Genomic DNA, 23,399 nt, shown 5'->3' with positions numbered 1-23,399 from the left:
CCACGCACAGCTCCACCAAGGCTTCCCCTTTCTATAGCAACTACGGACACCACCCCAGGTTCTTACCTTTTGTTCACCCTCTCAAGGACGACAAGATGCCTGAAACGTCCAAGAGAGTAGCCAACATCAGGGAAACACTGATACGTTCCCGGCAGTACCTGGATGCCGCCAAGGTGGAGTATAAATCCGTGGCGGATAGGAGGAGGAGGCCTGGGCCTATGTACAGGATGGGAGACTATGTATGGGTTTCTACTCAGAATATGCGGTTTCGCAAACGCAGTTTGTTTCATCCCAAGTTCGTTGGCCCCTACCGTATCACCAAGTGTATCAACCAGGTGAACGTGAGGTTATGCTTGCCTCCGAGTCTACGTATCTATCCTGTTTTCCACGTGTCCTTGCTTAAACCGGCATCTGTGCAGGCACGGGCAGGTCCGGCCCCGGTAGCTGTGGATTCTATGGCAGGACCGGAGGCTCAGATTATGCTTTTCTTTCTCCGCTATTTATTTATTACAATACCAAAACACAGCAGCCTCAGAAAAGCTTATAAAGGAAAAAAATGCTTATATCACAACACAATAAAGCATTATCCATAACAAAGTCCACAAAACAAAGTCTCTTGAACTACGACTCCCATCATTCCAACGAGGATGATATCCAATGAGTCATTCCATTATGTCCATGACCAGTAGATAAGGAGTCCCTTCTCGGTGTTCCTCCTCTTTCTTCGCTGCTCCGCAGCCAGTTAAGTGTTTTTTCTTCTCTCCCAGAGTTTTGTTATACTACTTTGGGGTTGATTGTTGATGATTATTTTATGGGGCTGCTGGGTCTCTGCTGCATGTTTCTCTTCACAGAGCCCCTTGCGGGTCATGGAAGCGTCGTTACGCTTCTTACGTGCCTCTGTTCCCCGTGTGGTGCGGTGCGATGTTGACCGCTAGAGGGCACTGTCGCGTCTCGTTGGTCCCTGGCACGGAACCTTCCCTCGCGGAGGAGCCGCGCTGGAGATCAGCGCACGCGGAGCCTTGCCCTTGAGCCTCCTCACTGAACGCCTGGTTCCCGGGTCTGTAGCCCCTTTATTCCCCCTTCTGAACGCCCTGTGGGGTCTGTATTGCGGTTGTGCCGTGTTTGACGCCGGTTGGCAAGACCTGCACTCGCTTCTAGCTGGTGTGGTAGCGTGCGGTGAGGTGGGCTGACCCGGTCCCTTGAGGTAGGTCGGCGCGCTGAGGGGGTTGAGTGCACCCTATTGCAGCCAGTTCCTGGCGCTAAACAAAAACCTAATTGCAGTCCTCCGGCCTGCCCAAATTTTCAAAACACCCCGGGTTGGGTGGTGTGTGAGGTTCCGGTGTTCGCATCATGGAACAGGGTGAGTATTACGAGGATGACCCACAATCCTACTGGCAAGACGAGGAATTTTACCAGGCAGTGGATAGCTCCATTTACCGGTGCGTGACCGAAGTGGTGACCCCTATGGAAGAACGCCTCTCAGCGCGCATCGTAAAGGAATGCGCCAAGCTCGCCCAAGCGCAGGGAGGACAACAGCAAATTCCCCTCCCAGGTCCATCAGGTGAGGGCCCCCCTGCTCCTAAGAAACCCTGCAGAGAGGGGTTCCCGGAGGGTGCTCAGGGGGTGGATAAGGGAGCCTTTGAGCGTCTGAGGGATGCTTTCTTGGCAAAGGCAACCGCTTCCACGCCTGAGTAGCCTTCGGTCCCTGCTTCAGTGGTGGCTTCGGAGACTGCTCCTTCGTCCCCGGGAGATTCCCCGGACTCGGACGAGAAGGGAGACTCGGTGCGCTCCTGGCGACCTTCGGGCTCGGCGGCCGAGTTGCCTCGGGATAGCTCAGGCATGCTGGACCCGGATGAGATCATCCACCCGCGGTCCGCGGCCTGGGCCCCGGGTGACAAGGTGGGGAAGTTCGTGGCCAGACGGTTGCGCAAGCCTCTGAAGAAAGAGGCCAGGGGGTGCCTCCGTGGAGAATGCCCTAGGCCCACATTAGAAGGCAAGGTGGCCATGACGCCGGATCTGGATCCCAAGATGGCGACGTTCCTCGCCAAGTTTATGAAGGATCTGCGCAAGGGCATCTACCGTTCCTGGCGGTCGTGCCAGGACAAGTTGCTTGACGCGGTGGGGCCTATTACTAAGATACTCAACATGGCGGAGGAAACAAAGGCACTGGGACCACCATTTCCCCCGACGTCTTGTCGAATTGGGCGCAGAGGGTAGTTATCTTTTTGGGTAACGCCAACTGTGCCCTCTCAACCGAGCATCGAAGGTCGTTTTGATTAAGTTAGAACCGAAGTTGGGGGACCTGGCCTCCTCGGAGGCGGGGGCGGTGGCCCAGGGCAGGCTCTTTGGAGAACTGTTCATTAAGGAATTGGGCAAGTTCGTTTCAACTTTCACCTCGCTGGATAAAGCCCAGAAGAGTATCAAGGGCGTTTTCCAGCAGCATTTCTCCCAAGGGGCCGGTCGCGGTGGGGGCCGCGCGACCAGCCGCGGTGGTCATCACACCGGCAATAGAGGGCAAGGCTCCGGGCGAGGGCAGTACAACACCTCTGCCAACTTCAAATCCTTCTACCCTAAAGGAAGAATCCCGGCACCAATAACTCAACAGGTGAGTGTTATTCCTGCGGAGCAGGTTCGCATTGGTGGCCATTTGGCGGCATTTCTGGGGGCATGGGAGGAACTTACAGCGGATGCGTGGGTGCTACAAACTGTCCGCGGGTTCCATATCGAATTTTACGACCAACCCTCTCAGGTGGGTACCCCCCGTCCTATAGCCTTTTCGGTGGCCGATGCCCAGTTGATAGACGAAGAGGTCTCGGAGCTCCTCCGCAAGGGGGCCATTCCTCGCTCAACTCGGCACCCTTCGGGCTTCCTCAGCAATCTGTTCTTGGTCGACAAGCCCGGTGGTGGGCGCCGACCGGTGATCAACCTGAAGGAGTTCAACGGTTGGTTGATCTACCGTCATTTCAAGATGGAGGGGATTCATCTTCTTCGAGACATCCTCCTCCTCCAACGAGATTGGATGGTACGGTTGGACCTCAAGGACGCTTACCTCGTGGTTCCGATCTACCCGCCTCATCGGCGCTTCCTTCAGTTCCTCTGGAAGGAGCAGGTGTTCGAGTTCACCGCCCTCCTGTTTGGTCTCTCCTCGGCACCGTGGTGCTTCACGAAAGTGCTATACCCTGCGGGGGCAGGGTATACGCCTGATCGTGTATTTGGACGATATTCTGCTGATGGCGCAGTGCCCGGTCAAGTTACTCTCTCAGCTGCGCCAGACAGTGGCTTTACTTCAGAAGCTCGGCTTTATCATCAATGGAGTCAAGTCGGTCCTCACTCCTTCCCAGAGAGTGGAGTTCTTGGGGTTTGTCATAGACTCCGTCGACGCTTCTCTCAGCCTTCCGTCGCGGAAGTTGTTCAAGATCAGACATGTTTTACACCAGACTGTGACCAAGTCTCACACATCCTTGCGACAGGTCGCCAGGGTGGTGGGCCTTCTGTCGTCCTCGATCCAGGCTATCTTCCTGGGCCCGCTTCATTACCGGGCCCTTCAGCGCCTCAAGGCGTACCATCTGCGCAGGGGCATGTCTTACGATCAGTCGATTCCCCTCTCGGAGGAGGTAAAGGCCGAAATGTCATGGTGGCTGTCCCACATGGAAGCCTGGAATGGCCGGGCAATTTTCGGGTCAGCCCCAGACCTCATTATCGAGTCCGACACCAGCAGGGTCGGTTGGGGAGCGCGCTGTGGAGATTTTTCCACGGGCGGCACCTGGTCGCTAGAAGAACAGAAGTTGCATATCAACTGTCTGGAGCTTCTGGCGGGTTCGTTTGCAGTACGCTGCTGGGCAGGAGACTCTGCAAGGTCGTGTGTTCTGTTGAAAATGGACAATGTGTCCGCGGTCTGCTACGTGAACCATCTAGGAGGTTCGAGATCCCGCGCTCTGGCGAATTTGGCGAAGGAGTTCTGGGATTATTGTCTAGGCCATCACGTGTCCGTGACGGCAGAATACCTGCCGGGTCGAGCCAACCAGATAGCAGATTGGCACTCCCGGTATCTTCGGGATTCCAGTCTGTGGATGCTGGACATTCAGGTTTTTCAGTGGCTGCACGATCTGTGGGGTCCTTTTTCAGTGGACTTGTTTGCGTCCCGTTTGGACCATCAACTTCCGAGGTTCTTCAGCTGGAGGCCGGATCCGCTGGCGGAAGCCACGGATGCTTTCCTCCAAGACTGGAGTCAGGAGAGGCCCTTTGCGTTTTCCCCTTTTGCAATGGTGATGCGGACGGCGGCTCAGGTTTGCCAGCAGGTGGTGGAGCTGGTTCTGGTGACACCGCTCTGGAGGTATCAAGTTTGGTTTCCGATTCTTCTGGAACTTTCTTGGGGAATTGGCCACGAAGGGTTTTGCATACCGCACGATTAACGCTATGCGTTCTGCCATCTCAGCGGCACACCAACCAGTTGACGGCTCGCCAATTGGGGTACACCCTTTTGTGTGTCGCCTTCTGCGGGGAATCCGGTTGTCGTTGCCTCCGGAACCGCGGTACTCCGTCCTCTGGGACGTTAATGTGGTGTTGAACCTTTTTCTCTCTTGGCAACCTAACAGGCACCTGTCTTTCAAGGACTCTCGGCTAAGTTAGCGATGCTTTTGTGCTTACTGTCTTGTCGAAGAGTGTCGATGTGCGGGCCTTAGACGTTTCAGCACGTGTTTTTTCACCGGATGGTGTCACCTTTACGATTGGTCGCCGCACGAAGTCGGCCTCAAAGAATATTTCTTATCCGGCTTTCGTGGATGTTCCGAAGTTGTGTGTTGTTCAGTGTCTGAAAGCCTACGAAGAGGTGACTTGGGACATTCGACCTCCGGGCGAAAGACAATTGTTGATTGCCTTACGAAAACCACACCATGCGGTCTCTTCCCCCACTATAGCCAGGTGGGTGTGCTGGGTTATGCAAGAGGCAGGTATTGATACCAAACGTTTTGGAGCTCACTCTGCCAGGGGGGCCATGGCCTCTAAGGCTTTCACAGCAGGAGCTCGTTCGGAGGATTTAATGCGGGCCGCTGACTGGTCCTCGGATTCCACCTTTAAGAGGTTTTATTTCAATCCTGTGGTGGATATTGCTCATTTGGTAGTAAGTAAGCTTTGAACTAGCATAATCTGAGCCTCCGGTCCTGCCATAGAATCGAAATTTGCCTAGCTAACGTAACGGTAAGTTTCAATTCTATTAAGGACACGGAGGCGAGGATTATCCCACCCATGACGCTGACGAGCTTCGTCCCGCCCGTATGTCAGTAAGTAACTAGGTTTCATGATTTTAACCTGACACTGAGTAGTAATTCATGTTGTTGTGTACTGCGTTTGTACGACGATTGGTCTTCTGTTACAACGCTTACGCTGTTGTTTCTTCCTGCTAGGAAATGATGGTTCCAAGACAGACCAATGAACTGAGGGCGTGATTCACGCGAAGAAAGAGGAGGAACACCGAGAAGGGACTCCTTATCTACTGGTCATGGACATAATGGAAGGACTCATTGGATATCATCCTCGTTGGAATGATGGGAGTCGTAGTTCAAGAGACTTTGTTTTGTGGACTTTGTTATGGATAATGCTTTATTGTGTTGTGATATAAGCATTTTTTTCCTTTATAAGCTTTTCTGAGGCTGCTGTGTTTTGGTATTGTAATAAATAAATAGCGGAGAAAGAAAAGCATAATCCTCGCCTCCGTGTCCTTAATAGAATTGAAACTTACCGTTACGTTATCTAGGCAAATTTCGATTCAGAGGTGGAATACGAGGTCGCTGGCATAAATGGCTCCAAGTGGCGACGGGGCAGGCTATGGTACTTGGTGGCATGGAAAGGTTATGGCCCGGAGGAACAGTCCTGGGAGCCGGCTGCTGGGATCCACGTGCCCCGCTTGGTATCCATATTCCACAAGAAACATCCGACATGTGCGGGACCAGTCGGGAGGGGCTGATGGAGGGCGGATGTACTGTCATGATCGCCCTGACCCACGGAAGACAGACGAGGAGCGCATGGCCACGCTGCACCTATCTGCGCCACTTATACTACAACTACCAGCATGCCCAGAGGGAAGACAGCGCGGAACAGACACGCCTACTTAAGCAGGCAGCCTCGAGGACGCAGCGTCGGATATTCATATTACCGCCGGCGTTGTACAACAGCCATAGAACCCGCTCCCCAGGATTCCCCTACCAGGAAGAGACCAAAGGACGCCGCGGACAGATAGAGCGGACGCTCTCTGACCCCATTGTTGAGCCGGCTTCTATCGGTAGCTGAGACGCACACCATGGAGGTGTTTGCCGCGTCTTCGCTACAGAAGCCCAAAGAAGCACAGCAGTGTTTTGAGCCTCCATAGTACTTGGGTTCAGGAACGGATGTTCTCTGCCCACACTGTAGACCCTTGCAGCCGCAGACGCTGAGACGCACACCACGGAGGTGTTTGCCGCGTCTCAGCGCGTTAGGGGTTTTTGGCCGTTGAAGGGACTGGGCACGAAGAGCGGCTGCTCTCTGCACGTACTTTCTCCCTGGATATCGAAACTGCACTGTTCCTGAGAAGCAGCTCTGAAGGGCTAACAGATGAGCGCAGGTTGAGCGGCTGTTCCCTGCCCAAGTTCGAACGGAAGGTAGAGTGTCCGGCTGGGCATTCCCTCGTTCTATACTTGCATCCGAGCCCCACAGAGGGTCAGGAACAGTGTCCTGATTATCACACGCATCACAGCATTCGAGCGGCATTGTCGGCCGCTACTTAGCACGGTGTCCTTCGTTGGGGAACACCGGGACCGGTGTTCAGGCGAAGGATGGTGAGACCATCCAGGCACTGTGATTGGGTATCGTTGTTCTGCTTTGTATTTACTTGTACATTACGTTACATACGTTCAGCTTTGTTCCTTACCTTTGCCTTTGACCATTAAATTGGTAAAGCGCTTACTCATTGCCTGTTTGTCATAAGTCTTTGCGGGCTGTCCCCGACCCCAGGAACATCAGGGTGTTACAAACGTCCCCTCCTATTACCTTCAGTAAGTCCCACAGAGCAGGATTGCTAATTTCTCATACTAGGCCATGACCCCTATCTCCACCACTCTGCAAACGCAGCCCCTGGCATGTTCTAAGTTGGGGGAATAATTCCCCTTGAATACTGTGGGTCCCTGTGGGCCAACTTGCCCGTCAGGTACCTCCAGTAAGCGCCCAGAGTTGGATTGCAGAGAGGTGGACAAAGGCCACGCCTCCTTTTTCTACCACTCTGCAAACGAGCCCCTGGTGCGTTCTAAGTTGGGGGATTAATTCCCCTTGAATACTGTGGGTCCCTGTGGGCCATCTTGCCTGCCAGGTACCTCCATTAAGTGCCACAGATTTGGATTGCAGAGAGGTGGACACCAGCCATGCCCCCTTTCTCTGCCACTCTGCAAATGCCACCCTTTGCACGTGCTAAGTTGGGGGATTAATTCCCCTTGTATATTGAGGGTCCCTTGGGGCCAATGTGCCCACCAGGAACATCCAGTAATTGCCACAGAGCTCGGTTGCAGAGAAGTGTACACAGGCCATGCCCCCTTTCTCCACCACTCTGCAAACATGTCCCCTGGCACATTCTAAGTTGGTGAACTACGTCCCCTTTAATAGTGAGGGTCCCTGGGGGCCAACTAGCCCACCAGGTCGCTCCAGTAAGCGCCACACAGCTGGATTGCAGAGAGGTGGACACAGGCCACGCCCCCTTTTTACACCACTCTGCAAACATGCCTCTTGGCGCACTGCTATCAGGGGATGTAGTCCACTTATGTCCTGAGGTCCTCAGGACACAAGAGGTTCTCATCGCCCCACCACCAGTGCACCAAGAGGTACGTTTTCAGAGTGGTGAAAAAAGGGACATGGCCTCGGACCACCTCTTTGCAATCCAGCTGTGTGATACTTATTGGAGATACCAGGTTGGCTAGTTGGCCCCCAGATACCCTCAGTATTTAAGGGGACTAAATTTCCCATCTTAGAACTTGCCAGGGAGCTGCAGGGCCTCCGACGAGTTGACGGTTTCTTTTTTTTATTTTATGGGAGGGGGCTGTGTGGCCCCCCCTTCCCTGGGCCAATTATGGCTCTGGGGACCCAATTTCCCAGGGACTGGCAGCCTTTTTACTTTATTTCTTTTGGGGGAGACCAATTATGGCCCCGGGGACTCCATCCCCGAGGCTGGCCTTCCTGTGTTTTAAAATTTTACATTATTGGGGAAGGGGGCTGTGTGGCACTCCCACCCAGGGCCCTTCCCCAGAGCCTGGCCTCTTCATTGGGGATCGTGGGGGGAGCGCCAATGCCCCCACAGTCCCACCAGCTCCCTGACTTCTGCGGGAGCCGGCATTACTTTTGAGCAAGGGGGAGCAGCTCCCTTTGCCCAAAAGCAATCCTGCTTTCCTTCATTGAAGCAAGAGCAAGTTTTCCTACTCTAGCTTCAATCAAGCAAAGCATTGATTGCTATCACGGGGCAGGAGCTGGGCTCCCGCCCTGGCACAGAAGACAGCAAAGTCCCTGGGTGGGAAACCCCGGGATATTGCAGGAGTGGTGGTCCCCAAGGCCATCAAGGGCTCCCTTCATTTTGAGAGCCCAGGGGAGGTGGAGGTCCCTGGGGTTGGGGGTCCGTAACGGACCACTCGGACCACTAAATTTGAACACAGAGTGCCCCAGATAGGTGGTGGTTCCCGGGGCATGTGGGGGGCTCCTGTTCCTCCACACATTGCTGTATTTAAGGCCCAGGGAGGTGGCAGGACCCGGGGCTGCGGAGGGGCGCGTGTCCCCTGCATCCAATTAAAAAAGCCAGAGGGAAGTGGGGGTCCCCGGGGCAGCATGGTGGGGTTGGGATCCCACCACACATTTATTTTAAAAGAAGCCCTGGGGAGGCGGCGGTCCCCGGGCTGCCCCCGTGATTTGGCCCACCCAGGGGCCTCTTTAAAATGATGACCCCAGCGTGAATTCTGGGATTTTGTTTTTTTTTTAATTCTTTTTTTTGCGCCTGTGGGTCCCTGTTGGACCCCTGAGCACAAGTCCCGAGTCACAAGATAGCTGCCAACACTTCCTGGTTTGGAATGTTGGCAGCCAATCAGAGTGAAGCTTGTGCCCGGGAGGGTTCGCACACCCTCCTCGGTGCTCAGATATCAATATTTTTCTTTTTTTAATTTTGCCAGGACTACAGAACGGTTTTACACCATTTAAAAAAGGGTCTCTTTCTGAACCTATGGCTAGCTTTTTGCAAAATTTGGTATAATTTCGTTCAGCAGTTCGGGCTGTAGCCTGTTCCAATTTTTCCTATGGAAATTAACATGGGGAAAATTCGTTTTTGGACCCCCATTTTTTCTCGGCCCCCGTTTGACGAATCACCCCAAAACTGTCAAGACAGGAGCTGATCAGAGCGCCCCAATAGTTTTGCAATTTTCACGAAGATTTGTCAAATGAAGCCAACGTTATTGGGAAAACAAAAAATGCTTTTCCACACAGGGAGCTGCATGTTAGCAGCTCCCTGTGTGGAAAAGCAATGCCGGCTCCCGAAGGACGCGGGGAGCCGCTGGGACCATGGGGGCATTGGGGCTCCCCTCACGGTCCCCAATGTTATATATGAGCCCCGGGGTATGGGCTTCCGGGGAGAATAGAAATGAGTGATAGATGCTTTTTTTTTTTACGGTAAAATTAGGATTTGCGCACTAAGCGCAGCGCTCAGCGCAGCCCCAGGTGTGTACGCGTTGGATGCACTACTCTAGCGCATCGGGTGCGCAACTGCAAGCAAAAAAAAAGTAATATTTTTCACATATACATGAAGCTTATGTGTTTAGATCTTGGGTGGCTCTAAAAAGAGCCCCTGTGCTTGTTGAGAGATTGTGGTACTTATAAGTAAGTACCTATGCAGAGTCTTAAGTTCATGAGGAAGACTCTGTGACCCTCATCTGTAAAATGTACACAATCTCGCCTATAGATGCCATCCATATTAAAACGCAGATTGTTGTGGTAAATGGACCCCATCCTATAATCTCGGCGAAAAGCAGAAACAGATTTATTGACATGTTTCCTAGCTTTTTCAATCTGTGGACAAAATGTATCGGACCAGTTCCATGTTAGAATAGACAAAGGCAGTTTGGGGGAAAAGTGACATAAATTCTCCAAAAGTGCCCTTCATAAGCATTTCCAGACCTACCCAAGTCAAAGTGCATAGGTCATTGCCACCACAGTGCACACAATTATGAGGTCAGGGTGTTGGAGATGTAAAAAGAATTTAACCAATGGAATCAATTGGTGCCACTTTAACCCACTCTGTCCAATCCATTTAATGTATACATTTGGCAAATCTATGTCTTTGTCAATGGCTCTATTTTCTGCGTACGTTTGGTTCCAAAAAATATAGCTGTGTCCCACAATCCACAATTTAAGCATCTTGAAAGGAGGTCTGGATGCACTCAGATGGTCTCTGTAAATGAAATGGCAGTTTGAAAAGTAAGATTTTTCTAAAATGGTGGATAAGATACAGTTTAGAAAAAAATAGAAATGATTGGCTGTTTAAAAACATTCTAATCTAAAAAGTAGGGTGCATGTTTCTTATTGGTTAAGAAAAACTGTTTGAATGGAACATTACATTAGATAAGGTAAAACATTTTGAAAAGTCAAGCACACTTGCTGTTTGGATTAACATTGTGTGTTGAACTTGTGACCTGTGTGCTTATTTCAGTGTTCCATGTACTGTTACCATGGTAACAGACAGTAAGCAGATTGGGGATAGGGTTCAAACTTATGTCAATTGGAAATGGTTGAAATGTGTAACCAATAGAAATGTGTGTTAGCTTTTGAATTAATGTGGGAAGCAATGTGATTTAATATGTACATGCATGTGTGCAGAATGAGAGGGAAACGTTGCCATTTTTTTGGTTTTGCTGAGTAGTGCAGTACAGATATTCTATGTAAGAAAATCTGGTGTGTTACTGACATACTTCTTAATCTATTAATCAATTTGAAAGGTAAGTTATTAATTTGTGAGGAGTTGTATGTGGTGCTTTTGTTTTTAATATGATTAATATTTTTCTCCTGGTAAAGTCCAAGGAGTAGTGTTGCTTGTCTAGAATAACATTGTGAGATTTACAAGCCTGCGCCGCCAGTGCATCATGTTACATGATGCATCTGTGGTGCAGCCTGCTAAGGGATATTTACAAGCACATGTAAAATCATCCTGCGTGACTTGTCCTGTGCTTGTAAATAGCGCCCTTGTTCACACTACATTTTGCGTGTTAAGGGCAGAATATTGGTGTTGCTGTGGATGTTCCTACGCAACACCCATGTCCACTGATGCATTTCCAGATTTACGAGAAATCGTAAACCTGTAAATGCGTCAGTTTGCTGCGCCACCATAGGGGTGGCGTAGGCAAGCGAAACGAGGGGAAATGTTTTCTTTTGTCCTCATTTTTCCTCTTTCAATGCGTGCTGCATTCTACAGCATGCATTCAAAGAGGAAAATGCCTGAAGTGATTGCTTTTGTGCAGGAAGGGGCCCCTTCCTTCACAAAAGGAATCTCCCCATAGCGCAGGCATCCTTGCACCATGGTGCAATTTTGCCTGCTCCGGCGCATGGCAGCAGTTTCCATTTCTTTATTACTTTCTATTCTAATTTTCTATTCTGTCTGTTCATTCTTTGTTCAAGTTTTCTCTGCTTTTTTTGGGCACATTATGGTTTTTAGGTCTCGTGACCTTAAATGCGCGCAAGCGCATTGAGGAACGAGAATTCAAGTGCTCAAAATGCTCATGAAACCACCAGCTTTTTGCTGGCGTTTTCATGCAGTTCAGGTGAACCACGTGTTCAAACATGAAAGCGCATCAGCCTCCCTCCATTTGCCGCACAGCACATCAAAGGGCTTCGTCCAGCGTGCGCTCTGCGGCTTCTCGGCTTCTCCTCCCCTAACTTCCTTGCATTTCTCCTCCCCCTCCCCAGCCAGCTTCCCCCAGGCCGTGTTCCCTCATCCCTCGCACCCCCTCCTCCTTCAGCTTATCACATTCTTCAAACTAAAAATGCGTCCCCGCTTGTAGCATGCAGGGGCCTTAAGTGATTGCATTAACCAAACTAGTTTTCCTACCCAATTTTTTTTCCCGACAGATAAAGGTAAGTTGCATTTATATTTTCCATTTAAGGTATGTGCGTTGTATTGTGTATGTCTGTACGTAAACATCTACCAAAATCCCCCAGGATCAGAGTTCACTTACTTTTATTTATGCACTTTGACTGCTGCCCAGATCAGTGATGAGTGCTTGGCAAAGAATAAATAGTAATAATAAAATACATTTTCATGCAGATTTTAATAATGCTAATCAGTAAGTGGCCACATCAAAGGCTCTGTGCCACTTTCACCCACACAGCAACACTTACAGACACGCAACGCCACTCACACCCACGCAAGCCCGCTATCATCCACGCAACACCACACTCACCCACGCAACGCCACTCACCCAAACAACACCACTCACACACGCAACGCAACTCATCCACGCAACCCCACTCATCGACGCAACGCCACTCATCCATGCAACGCCACTCACACACGCAACGCCACTCACACACGCAACGCCACTCACACACGCAACGCCACTCACACACGCAACGCCACTCACACACGCAACGCCACTCACACACGCAATGCCACTCACACATGCAACGCCACTCACACATGCAACGCCACTCACACATGCAACGCCACTCACACACGCAACGCAACTCATCCACGCAACCCCACTCATCCACGCAACGCCACTCATCCACGCAACGCCACTCACACACGCAACGCCACTCACACACGCAACGCCACTCACACACGCAACGCCACTCACACACGCAACGCCACTCACACACGCAACGCCACTCACACACGCAACGCCACTCACACACGCAACGCCACTCACACACGCAACGCCACTCACACATTTACAATGCCAATAGCTCAAACTCTCACAACTGCGAGACCTATTGCATTGAAAATGCTTGTTATATTTTGTGTTTACACTAGGTGTATCATTGGAGGTGGTTACATAACGTCTCTTACTGTAGCTTTTTCTGCCTTTGTTTACCTTTTTCATGGATCTTGCATTGCTCTTTACACTCTACTCTTATTTGGCACCCCTTCGCCTTTAGCATTTTAAAGAAAAAAGTCATTTATAAAGATCACATGAAGCTTTCTGACTAGGTGTCTCTGTTTTTCTGTGATAAATATGTTTGTTTTTGTAGTCAGCCGTTCTCCTAATGCCATCAATTTATATGTTGTAGATGTGGGTACTTGTGTATGTACATTGTTTAAATGTGTCTATGTGCTGTTTCATGTATTTTGCACTTAGTGTGTGCTTTTATTTGTATATTATTTCAGCCCTGATGAAGTTCCTCTCTGAACGAAACGCTTTGGCTGATGTCCAAAAATGTTAAACTGAAGACTTAATAAAGAATATATTTTGGAATACATCTCAGAATTTCCGGCTTCATTCTGGTGCACCGTCCTTCCATTCTTGAATCTACTTATCTGGTTTCCAGTGGAGTATATGTGCGGCATACTCCAGACGAGATTGCACGGACAATACAGTTAATTGGCTTACTTGAGAAGCTGAAGTGCAGAACCTTGGTCAGCTGCATTGTGGTTTGTATCACAGGGACTAGGAAGATGCTACTTTAGTGGACGTATTTGCTACAATGGAAGGGCTGATGGCGCAGCTGCTTCAAGATCAATGATCACAGAGCTGCTGCTTTCGCTCTGGTACCACTGAGCAGCTGCATCAGGTTCAAAGTGGGGATGGGCAGATCTCATGAAGCTTCACTCCACAGAATTCTGCAGTTACATAAAAACTCAAAAAGATTCAGTGGATTTCCGTCAAAGGGTGCAAATTATACACGTTGTGCTGCTTGTGCTGCAATTTAGTGCCAGTTGCACGAGCGGCACAAAGAAAATCAGCACAAACTGCACCATGCGGTACGCAGGAAAGCAGAGCCTTTGGAGTTGTATTGATGCCGCTTGAGTAGAAATGCTACTCGGGTGGCAGCTCACTGACTTCACCTGCTCACCACCGCCTAGGAACACACTCGTTAGAAACCCACACTAGAGGACTCCAAATCTAGCTCGCATCTCTGGAGCCTCAAGGGACAAACTCCACCATGCATTGATTAGAGGAATTTGGCCAGAGCTCTGCATTATAAGAGTAACAGAGAGTGTCAACATTCTGCCAATTCCATTGATGGAATGTCCACCCAACCCTAGTTGAAAGACCATGGGGTAGAGTTTCTGGAAGCAGCTGCCTCAAGGATAGGAAGAAGAGAGTAGCCTCTATATGGTCAGGGATCTTTATGGTTAGGGACCATCTGACGAGAAATTAGGGTGCAGCTGCTTTAGCACCAGAGACTTTGAAGCAGCTGCTTGAGGGACCATGGAACATCTGTTTTATGGATGTGGAATCAGCCAATTCAAAACACAAACCATGGATCAGCCGCAGTGGTGGCAAGGACCACTGAGAACCTAATTAAGTGGTAAAGAGTGTCTGCTTTAGTGGCTGTGAATCAGAGGCAGAGACCAGGATGCCGCTGCTCGTTAAGCAAGGAGGCAGCTGATTGAGGGAGCAAAAAGTAGCTGGCACAGGAAGGATGGAGCAGACCCTTTAATCACATAGAAGAAAGAGAAGCTCTGTCTGCAGCAGAGAACACAGACTTGCTGCTTCACTGGAAGGGACAACAGAGCAGCTGCGTTAGGGAACTGACCTGAAATCAGCTTATCCAGGCTCAAGGAGCCGGTCCTTCAGAGGAGGGGCAGGTGGGGGCTCGCAAACAGCTTCTTCATGGGAAGGGACTGGAAGGCAACTGTTTTCAGCGCAAAGACCTTGGAGCATCTACATGCATTGCAGGGGCTACAGAAGAGATTCCTCAGGTGCACGTTGAGTGAGCAGTTGATTCCGTCCCAGGGAGCATGCAAGAACTGCTTCAGTCTCAGGGATCACTGAGCCACCTCAGAGGGGCCATGACGCATATGTCTCAGGACCAGGAAAGAGCTGATTCAGGAGACTATAAAGCATCTGCTCCATTGGCCGAGAATGCTGAGCATCATCACAAAAGACAATGAAACAGTTGTTTCAGGACCAGGGCACAGCTGCATAAGCGGCAAGGTCCAGGGGGCAGCTGTATCAGCCCCCGAACCAGTAAGCATTTGCATGTGAAGCTAGAAAGTAGCAGCTTCAGAGACCCTAATATTTTAGACTGATATCTCTTCTTATTTATTGGTAATTTATACAGATTTAAAGTTGTATCAAGCAGACCTGTATTTTGGATTTCTTAGAAAGGCTTTTTTGGTGGTTGCTTCACTCATCGGTGATCTGCAGAGGCTGGAGGATAAAGGTGAAACCAAGGCCCTGGTTTCATTAGATCTCTTAGCAGCCTGCTTGATTGTGGTGTCCAAGAGGGTCCCATTTTCTCCCCTTGCTCCATCTCAACCAGATGGGTGTGCACTTTGACAAGTATGCTGACAAGACTCGGGTGATCTTTGGGCAGTCTTGAGGGTTCTCCATCTTCTCCAATATGGCTCATAGCTTAGCCTTGGTGTGTTGGTGGAAGTCAGAGAATTGTATGGAGATAAACCCTTAATGTACCTTTTGATCTGTCTATGAATATTGACTAAAAGGGTGATTAATTGAAAGGAAAATAGAGTTCTAAAGATCTCAAGCTCACAGAGGCGCTTGAGAAAAAAGACACGATTCTGAATGATGTCCTAACTAAACATCAGGCAGATGTCAAACAATGTAAAGCTACAAATATAAAAAAGGAATGAGATAGATTATAAGAGTGGTAGGATTTTCACCTTCTCCCAAAAATATGATCATCTCATTCCTAATGATATAAGAGATAAGATACGCAAATTGGCATCAGTTGGTTCCAGTTCAACATCACTCAACTGCCCATTGACTAGCGAGAGTGAATCAGAAGCAGGAGGGCACATCAAAAAAAAATGCACCAGAATTTTTTTTTAAGGGAACTGCAAAGAATCAAGAGAGGCAACTTAAAGCAGAAAAGACGGACGAACACGACAAGAGAACACAGAGGGGAAAAAGAGGGGGTGGCTCAGGAAGATAGAAAGGACATGAAAATGCGATCCTGGAACACAAGAAATTAGAGGATGTCTCAATCGTCAATGTGGCAGATAATTCCCTGAGCCCTGACATGATTTCACTTTACAAAAGGGAATGGCTTTTTGCCCTAGTACTGTGGGAAACATCTGTTAAATGAAGATTGATTTATTCAAATTCATCAGACATTTAAAAACTAATATATTCTTTTAGCTTAATCCTAAAGATAATTAAAGTTTGAATGAGTTGCAACCAAACTTTGTACCTAGTACTTTATTCATACAGGATATACATGACGCAAAAACATTATTGGCGATCTCTGAATATGAAGGAGACCCTGCCACGACTTGCAGGATCATTGAAGACCTGAATATAAAGCTGAAGCTTAATGATACTAGGGGCCCTCAAGAAAAATCCAGGTGGACAGCTAATTTACCTACCAGCAACAACATAGAAATTTTCCAAAAACTGATCCTGTGTGACTTAGATAAGCGTAGTGAGAAACGGGGACTAAACCATATTAGGGAAGATAATCTAACTAAGGGGGAAAGAGATGCTCTGAAAGTACTAATGACAGACAGGGATATTACCATCTGGGAGATGGATAAAGGGGAGAATATAGGGATAATGAACAGCAGTGGTTACAAACTGGACATTCTATCACAACTAAATGATCCCTTGTGCTATGAAAGTATAGCCAATAACCCAATTGGGAGCCTCACACACAAAACAAATCAGTCTTTAAAACAAATGGTACAATATGTGTCTCATAGATGACAATTAATACACCTGCCAGAGAGTAGATCACCGGGCATCCAGGTATATCCACCCTTCCAAAAATACAAAAGAATCTCCCCTTTCCACTAGAGAGACCGATAATATCAAGCATCAGTGGTCCGACAGAAAGACTCTCAGAGTATGTGGGCATCTGCACGGCAGCCTGCATGGAGAACATGCCATCCCCTACAGCCCCAGGCTGGGCGGTGTCCCGACCAATCACAACTCTCCATTAGAGCATTGTGATTGTCTTAGGGGAGGAAGTCTGGCTGCCTGCTTCCGGCTCTTGTTGGAGGCAGGAGAGCAGGAGCAGTGAAGACGCGGAACCTGACCCCTCCCACCTCCTGCGCGACCCTCCTTCCTCCTTCCTGCGCACACCCCCTCCCTGCGTGACTCTGCACCCGTCCCCCACCCGGGAGCCATGCCGGCCGCTACTGGACAGCCCAGTTCTACATGCCCTGGTGGACTTTCATTGACTGGAGTGGAGATATCGGCAGGTGGCTTGAACCGTGTGCAGTAGCTCCAGGATCAAGCACCCATCTTGAACACTTCATGCAGCCATCTTGAGCAGCCCAAGCAGCCATCTTAACAAGCACAACCAGCCATTTCGAATTCCCCATGCTGTCTGTGACACTTTTAGTCACTCCTGTAGGCTGACAGTACCGTGCATGCTGATGATTGTAGATCCAAAATTGGAATGCTAAATCAGAAAATACAACCCCCATGACACAAAGTGTGCTTGCCCTGAAAATGAAGGCTGTCTCACTCATAACAAGTTTTATTTTTTCCGGTGGTCTCTTGTATTTTGAGATACAAACCTACAGACATGAAACAACCAGAACACAGACAGACAACGTGTGCACCCGAAGACTGTCAGACAGAAGCATGAGTTACCTGCCTTCTCTCACAGATCACACAATGTAGACTCTATCCTGACTCAGAGTGTAACATGACCAAACAATGAACCAGTATTCCTTTAAAGTCCTAAAACTGTTGCTACACAAGAAGTTGTGTTTTGAACATGAAACCCTCTATGATGGTATTAGGGCACACATCTTGTTACTTTGTTACCAAGAAATCATTCAGCGGAACGGAAGACACAAAGTGTACCTGTTGTTCCAAGCTGTGTGCTGCTTGGGATGATCTCAGCTGTTGTGGCTGCTGAGCTTGTGGTGGTCGCTGTTGTAGACCTGCCAGGGGTGGTCCCAGGTGTGTCGGAGGGTTGGTAGGTCAGTGTTGTAGAGCTGCTTTCTGTTAAAAGCACACACATATAATGTCAGTGAGGAGAGCGCAGACAGGCTTCAACACTACATCTACTTGTAACATCAGAATTGCTGATATAAAAAGTTAACCCATAAGGTACAACAAACTTAGCCTCCTCCTACTAGCTATGGAAAGGATGTTCCCACCCTTGCGACAGGCACCTCTAAAGTAAAATGTCAATAATAATTTAAATCTTCAATATCTTAAGAGTGGTTAAACATTTCACTACATATATGACTCACGCCTCTGGGCACACACCTCCCTCATACCTACAGTCCGTCTTTCATGTTTATGTCTCCAGCTGGAGGCGGGCACAGATCTGTGAGCCTGCTGAGGTGAGGCAGGTTGAGGCCCTCTCCTCTATGCTGGCAGCTTCACCTCACCCATCAGCAGGGCCACTGGAACTATGTGATTTTGCTTCCACCACATTTCCCACATAAATGTGGATTCTCCATATTTGCCACTTAATCCACCATCTGCGGCAACATCTGCAGAGTTTAAGTAAAAATATTGTTTCTAACATAAATTGACCAAACGTTACTAAAAGTGCAGCAAAATATTGCGGCGGAAAGGAAGGCCCTTGGCAAATATTCACTGGTCCCCTTTCTGTTTTTTATTGCTATATTTGGATGGAAAACAGGTATTAATGAGGTGAAATCTTTACTCAGAGAGTGTTAACATGTAAAAATGAAAAGACTATGATGTAGAACTAGAGTAAATTATGCTGCATCATGCAGCAATATTTGCCTTTTCTTGCCGCATAATTTAGTCAACCAAACCTGACATATAATTTGGTCCATGAATGCTGCATGATTCCAATGGCCCTTTAGCAAGGGCAGGGTTTTTTCATATGAAAACAAACAATAAATGAACCTATTCTAAACCAGCATTCCTCACCATCCATTGACAGGTCACAACAAGTGCTTTCAGTTGAGGCCTGTGGGCAACCAAAGAGCACCCTCCATCCTCAGAGCAAGCTGCTTAAATATTGATTTTATAGCGCGAACTTGGTGCAAGGGCATTAGAGGTCTTTACACAAGAATCAGATATTTTACGTGAAACCCAATCATTGTGAAGTTTTTGATTCATGCACAAGGATGTAAAATAATTTGCTCAGAACCTCAGCCTGTTGAGATGAGACCAGGATCCGATCTTGGTTCCCAGTTGTAAAGTCGACAACTCTGACCTCTAGGTCACATCTCTTCACTAGTAAATATGTGTCTACTAAAAGGCCTGTTCCATCACAAAGAAATTCACCATTGTCTTACACATAAAAACGATGATAGTTTAAAGTGTACATTATTATGTGAGTATAAGAAACCTTGTTCCGGTGCCTTTGCTGTAGGTATTTCAATGAGTTACAGCTGTAGCTGGCTCTGTAGCTGTATTTATCAGGAAGCATTCCAACCTAGAACACCCGCCAACCACGCAGCCCACAAAGACGCCATCCGCAACCATCACCTCCTCACCAGAACAACCAAAAGAGCCTCATTCACAGACCGCCTCGACAACAACGCCCACAAAAGCAAAGAGCTCTTCAACATCATGAAAGAATTCTCCAATCCCAGCTCCTGCACCAACGACATCCTGCCGTTGCAAGCTCTGTGCGACACCCTCGTCGCCTTCTTCCACCACAAGATCACCGACATCCACAACAGCTTCAACACTCAGATCAACCCAACGCACCCCACCACAACAAGCACACCCAACCCCACCGACCACGACCTTCTGACCACATGGACCAAAGTGAGCACTGAAGACATAATCGAGACCATGAGCACCATGTACTCGGGCGCCCCTTCGGACCCTCTCCCCCACCACATCGCCAACAAAGCCAACAGCCTCATCGCACCCCTCCTGTGCAACATCATCAACCTCTCCTTCGAAACCGCCACTTTCCATGAGAGATGGAAGCACACCGAGATCAACGCCCTCCTGAAGAAACCCAAGGCAGACCCGAGCGACCTCAAGAACTTCCGGCCCATCTCCCTGCTTCCGTTCCCAGCTAAAGTCATTGAAAAGACCGTCAACACCCAGCTCACCCGCTACCTAGAAGACAACAACATCTTGGACCCGCCCCAGTCTGGCTTTCGCAGCAACCACAGCACTGAAACCGCCCTCCTCGCCGCCACAGACTACATCAGAATCCTCCTCAACAACGGCGAGACAGCAGCCCTCATTCTCCTGGACCTATCCGCCACTTTCAACACCGTCTGCCACCACACTCTCTGCAAACGCCTCTACGACGCAGGGATCTGAGACAAGGCCCTGGACTGGACCACCTCCTTCCTCATGACAGAACCCAGAGAGTCCTCCTTCCCCCGTTCCAATACGGAACCACCAAAACCATCTGCGGCGTTCCCGATGCTTTCAACGTCTACATGGCCCCCCTCGCCCGCATCGCCAGACTACACGACCTCAACATAATCTCCTACGCCGATGACACCCAGCTGATCCTCTCCCTCACCAAGGACCCCCTCAGCACCAAATACAACCTGCACCAGGGGATGAAGGCCGTCGCCGACTGGATGGAGGCAAGCCGGCTCAAGCTGAACTCGGACAAGACGGAGATCCTCATCTTTGGGCCCAACCCATCGGCGTGGGACGACTCCTGGTGGTCTCCTTCCTTAGGAACCCCCCGACACTGACCAACCACGCACGCAACCTAGGGATCATCCTCGACTCCACGCTCAGCATGACCAACCAAGTCAACGCAGTCTCCTCCTCATGCTTTCAAACCCTCCGTATGCTCGGCAAGATATACAGATGGATCCCAACGAACACTCACCCACGCCCTCATCAGCAGCCGACTCGACTACGGAAACGCCCTCTACGCCGGAGCCCCGTCCAAACTCATCAGCAGACTCCAAAGAGTCCAGAACGCCTCTGCACGCCTGGTCCTAGACGTCCCTCACAGAGACCACATCACCCCCCACCTGAGAGACCTGCATTGGCTCCCCGTCGACAAAAGAATCACCTTCAAACTCATGATCAACGCACACAAACACTCCACAAGACCGGCCCAGCTTACCTCAACAGCAGACTCTCCTTCTACGCACCCAACAGGAAACTCCGCTCCACCGACCTTTCCCTGGCCGCCGTCCCGCGCATCCACAGAACCACCTCCGGGGGCAGACTCTCCTTCTACGCACCCAACAGGAAACTCCGCTCCACCGACCTTTCCACGGCCGCCGTCCCGCGCATCCACAGAACCACCTCCGGGGGCAGATCCTTCTCCCACCGCGCCGCCAAGACCGGGAACGCCCTCCCCCTCCACCTACGACAGACTACAAACCTCCCGGCATTCAGAAGACTGCTCAAGACCTGGCTCTTCGACCACTGACTGCAGCTCCCCCCCCCAGCGCCTTGAGACCCTAGCGGGTAGGTACGTAGGTAGTGCGCTTTACAAATTACTTGATTGATTAATTGATTGAACCTATCAATTTACGTCCACAGTACCACCCTAAACAGACAGCTGCTGTATGCAAATAAGTACTGACCCTGCTCCTCATAGGAAGAGTGCAGCAGTGCCAGGCGAATTCCCCTCCAGAAGAGAGCACAGCAGCAGAAAGATCATGGCCATTTATATCTCATCAGAGAGATGGAGCAAGGGTGAGGTGGCACAGTAAGCAAGGGACTGTCTGGGCATAGACAAGGCAAGCGACTTGTCCTTCACTAGCCCTCTTTCAGACCGGCAGGGTCTGGCCCTATACAAGAGTGCTTAACAGGAGTACATTCATCCGTGGAACTCTCTAATAGCTTCTCGGCTCTTGATGTACAAGATCTAGATATGACCCTAGGCATTGAAGGCATATCAGGGACTCCTTTGGGGGAGGAGGCAGGGGGGAGAGCATTAAAGAGCCAAATGAAAGCACAAGTGCAAGCTACTGTATTACCGGCTATCCCTTTAACTGCTCATTCCGATACCCCTGACGTTCCAGATATCCAGGAAAATCTTCCTAGTGTATCTCTGCCGCCCCATACCTTCACCCCAGGGACTCTAGCAGATATTTTGTTGAGACTACGCGACGACATGGGCAGAAGATTTGACGATATCGGCAAGAGATTCACAACTTCGGAGGCAAATCAAGAGGCCATTCAGGTTTCATGTGATCTTTTATCATCAAAGGTCGAGGAGGTTTCATTGAGGACCGACGCACTAGAAGCTGAGATACAAAAAATAAAGGAATCTATTAACGCCTCCTCCCACACGATGAATAAGTTGATCCAGCAAAATCAGGAGTTACAGGATGACATTGAACGGCTCGAGAACCATTCCAGAAAAAATAATCTGAAACTATTGAATGTGCCGGAGGACATTGAGGGAGGCGATATTAAGAACTTTGTAGTCTCTCTTTTAAAGACATGCATACTAAAAGGTCCAGACGAAGATCTGGATTTGTCATCAGACATTCAAAGGGTCCATTGTGACCCGTACAGAAGATCTCCTGGTAAAGAACGCCCTAGGAAAATACTTGTTAATTTCCTAACTTATTCCCTCAAAGAGAGGATCTTATCCCTTGCCCTAAAAGCGGGGCAACTGAAATGTAACTTAACCCCCACCCCATTCTCTTTCTCTATTCGGTCAGATGTGTCTCATCGAACAGCCATGAGACAGTGGGAACTGGGTAAAAGGATGGCCATACTGAACCAACTAGGTGCCAAGACCCAACTTAGATTCCCTGCATCTCTACATATTATGTGGGATAACCATATGTACAACAAGCGCCACTTGGAGGAGGTGGATTCCCTAATAGACAAGATTAGAAAGAGAGGAGGTGGGGAGGAGGATGCAAACTTTGGCAGTGGGGGAGGAGCTGTTTACAAAGTATAACACAACATAGATCAAAACGAACGGGGTCCAGTCGATAGATTTGTCGTCAGAGTAAATTAACTTCCTATCTGAGGCAGTGAAGAGGTGTAGAGCCGAGGCTTGCATCACATAGCGTTCTGCATATCATATTTTCTTTCATCTCTTTTTCTTCTTTTTTTTCTTTCATCTTCATTGTATATAGCCACACACCGGGGGGGGGGGGGGGAGCTCCGACCAAGGGTCCATGCCCAAGAGAAAGGGAGGGTTCCCCAGGGGTGTAGTGGGTAGGGGGGCCACAGTGGGTTAGAGGGGTGGGGAGGGTGGGGGGGTGCACAGGTGGGGTTGCAGTGGGAAAAAAAAAAAAATGTCCTCATATCCTGTTTCATCAATATTGAATATGTCAGCCCAGGTCAGCAGACTTAGAAGGGTAAAGGGGTCGGCAAATAAAT

General features: G+C 49.4%; 1 protein-coding gene across 1 annotated transcript in view; it reads right to left on the bottom strand.

Annotated features, from left to right (window-relative positions):
* LOC144827873 (uncharacterized) overlaps positions 1-23,399 on the bottom strand; it is a 448,943-nt gene that overhangs the window by 385,257 nt on the left and 40,287 nt on the right. Inside the window, exon 4 of the mRNA XM_078686037.1 lies at positions 17,985-18,125. Within this exon, the coding sequence (XP_078542163.1) occupies positions 17,985-18,125 (141 nt within the window). The remainder of the gene's footprint in view (positions 1-17,984; positions 18,126-23,399) is intronic.

The sequence above is a fragment of the Lissotriton helveticus genome, chromosome 4_1 (assembly GCF_964261635.1).
Source record: "Lissotriton helveticus chromosome 4_1, aLisHel1.1, whole genome shotgun sequence".
In the NCBI taxonomy this organism is placed as follows: domain Eukaryota; kingdom Metazoa; phylum Chordata; class Amphibia; order Caudata; family Salamandridae; genus Lissotriton; species Lissotriton helveticus.
Note: the sequence above shows the minus strand (reverse complement) of the source record. Positions and strands in the feature narration are given on the sequence as shown.